We start from the raw sequence: 1,937 nt of genomic DNA on the forward strand, positions 1-1,937 counted from the left end.
CTAGGCCACAGTGCCCGACCTTTAATTGGTTCCACCTTGTACCTATATGCAGTTTTCCAAGTTTGTAGCCAGTGCACCTTGTGGACATAAGTATGGAGCTCTTGTACACACTCACCATGATCTGCTTTGTTATACAACACAGAAATGACATGTATGCAAGGGATACATGTTAATTCCCATTTCCTGTAGCTGCATACCCTTTCATGCATATCAACAACATGTTGATCATTCCATGGGCCTTTGACTTGGTATTTTTCATCACCACACTATTCTGCAATGTACTGAGTAGCAACTGCTTCATTCTTCTCCATGATCTTTGTTGCTGTTGGGGTGAGTGGGCCTACACACTTTTGTTGCACCTTGAGGACATTGCATATCCTCTTCATCATATACTCCCTAATAAACTCCAAGCACCTAATAATTGGTTTGTCTCTCCCATCAACTAGCTTGCCATTAAACACCTCACAAAGGTTGTTTAACAGCATGTCTGTGGTTGCTCTCCCTATATAGAAAAGGGTAAAAGTGTCATAATGTTATGTGAAGGGTAAAATGGTAAAAGGGTAAAAGGGTCATAATAGCTTACCTGTGAAATGGCTTTTTGCCCAATGTTGTGGTGGTATTGACTTCAACCATTCATATGTTGATTTGTCATATAAACTGAATTGGTGCATGAAATGGTTAAACTCTACCACTGTTGTAGCTGTGGCACAATCCCAAAGGTGATCTTTATATTCCTTAGTTCTCCATTGTTTCTTCATGTTCTCATGTATATGTCTGAGACAGAACCTATGCTCAGCACATGGGAACAGTTGACTAACTGCTTGTAGCAAACCCTAGCAACAAATTACACATGATTAACAAATAAACATTAAAAATAATAAATAAACAACCATTACCTTTTGTCTGTCACTAACAAAAGTGAAATTAGACATAGCATGTAGATCCAAGTCATCACCAAGACATTCAAGGAACCACTTCCAAGATTCATAGTTTTCAATCTCTACAATGGCATATGCAAGTGGGTATATGCCATTGTTGGAATATAATCCAACTGCGGTTAAGATCTGGCCTGGATAAGGGCCTTTCATATGAGCCCCATCTAGCCCCAAGAAATCTCTTAAACAAGCTTTGAATCCCTTCTTCATCCCCCCTAGACAAACATAGATTCTTTTGAAACATCTTGATGTGCAATTCACCAAATTAGATTCTGAAACATCTCCAAGTTCTAATTTGACTGTGGTATCAGGATTGGTTGACTGCAACTCAAGGATATAGTCTCTCAGAACTTCATATTGTTTTTTGTAATCACCCACTACAATCTTTTTTGCATCTGCTTTAGCTCTAAAAACTTTATGGATTGAGAAGCCCACTCCATACTTCTTCTGTAATTGTTCTTGGAGAGCTTTAACTGGGATAGTAGGGTTGGATTCTACCTGATCCATGATTTGTTTGGACATAAACTTCGTTGTTGCAGCTCTCACCATCCTTGTATTCATACAAGTGTGTTTGTCTTCATATGTTTTAATGTACCAGCTGCTTGCATCTGTAGACCTCGAGGCATGTAACATCCAAGGACAAGAAGAATATGCTTTTTCCTGACTTGTCCCACCTTGTTTGTCCTTTTCTTTACTTTTCCCTTTAATTTTCCCTTTACTTTTTTTAGCTTGGGTAGGTCCACCAACTCCATCATTAGTAAATGCCACAACTCCAATACATATGGCCCTCAATCTGGATTTGTCATTTTTTTTAAATGCAATATTCTTTTTTGTTTCCAATGCATGCATTTTGATTTTCTCTTTCAACTCCTGCTTACTGTTATACTTTTGACCTATTTTAAAATGACACTTATGAACCTCACCTAATGAACAACTTTTTTCCTTACTTAGTTGTTTCAAAACTGCTCTTCTCTTCCTGTCCTGATCAGAATCCTCATCCAT

At 38.2% G+C, this 1,937-nt stretch overlaps 1 protein-coding gene across 1 annotated transcript; it reads right to left on the reverse strand.

Moving 5' to 3' along the window:
• Positions 1–266: 266 nt before the first annotated feature.
• LOC128126788 (protein FAR1-RELATED SEQUENCE 6-like) lies at positions 267–1,937 on the reverse strand. Its single transcript, XM_052764904.1, has 3 exons — positions 897–1,937; positions 584–833; positions 267–502 (listed from the first exon to the last, which is right to left on the reverse strand). The coding sequence occupies exons 1-3, from the start codon at positions 1,935–1,937 to the stop codon at positions 267–269; spliced, it is 1,527 nt and encodes a 508-aa protein (XP_052620864.1).

Source organism: Lactuca sativa, chromosome 6 (genome assembly GCF_002870075.4).
Source record: "Lactuca sativa cultivar Salinas chromosome 6, Lsat_Salinas_v11, whole genome shotgun sequence".
In the NCBI taxonomy this organism is placed as follows: Eukaryota; Viridiplantae; Streptophyta; class Magnoliopsida; order Asterales; family Asteraceae; genus Lactuca; species Lactuca sativa.

Excerpts from the sequence above, each read along its gene's own strand:
- LOC128126788 (XM_052764904.1), bottom strand. The coding sequence starts at position 1,937 with ATGGATGAGGATTCTGATCAGGACAGGAAGAGAAGAGCAGTTTTGAAA. Across the intron at positions 834-896 it reads TTGTTAGTGACAGACAAAAG|GGTTTGCTACAAGCAGTTAG; the intron begins GTAATGGTTGTT and ends ATTTGTTGCTAG. Across the intron at positions 503-583 it reads GGCAAAAAGCCATTTCACAG|GGAGAGCAACCACAGACATG; the intron begins GTAAGCTATTAT and ends TTTTCTATATAG.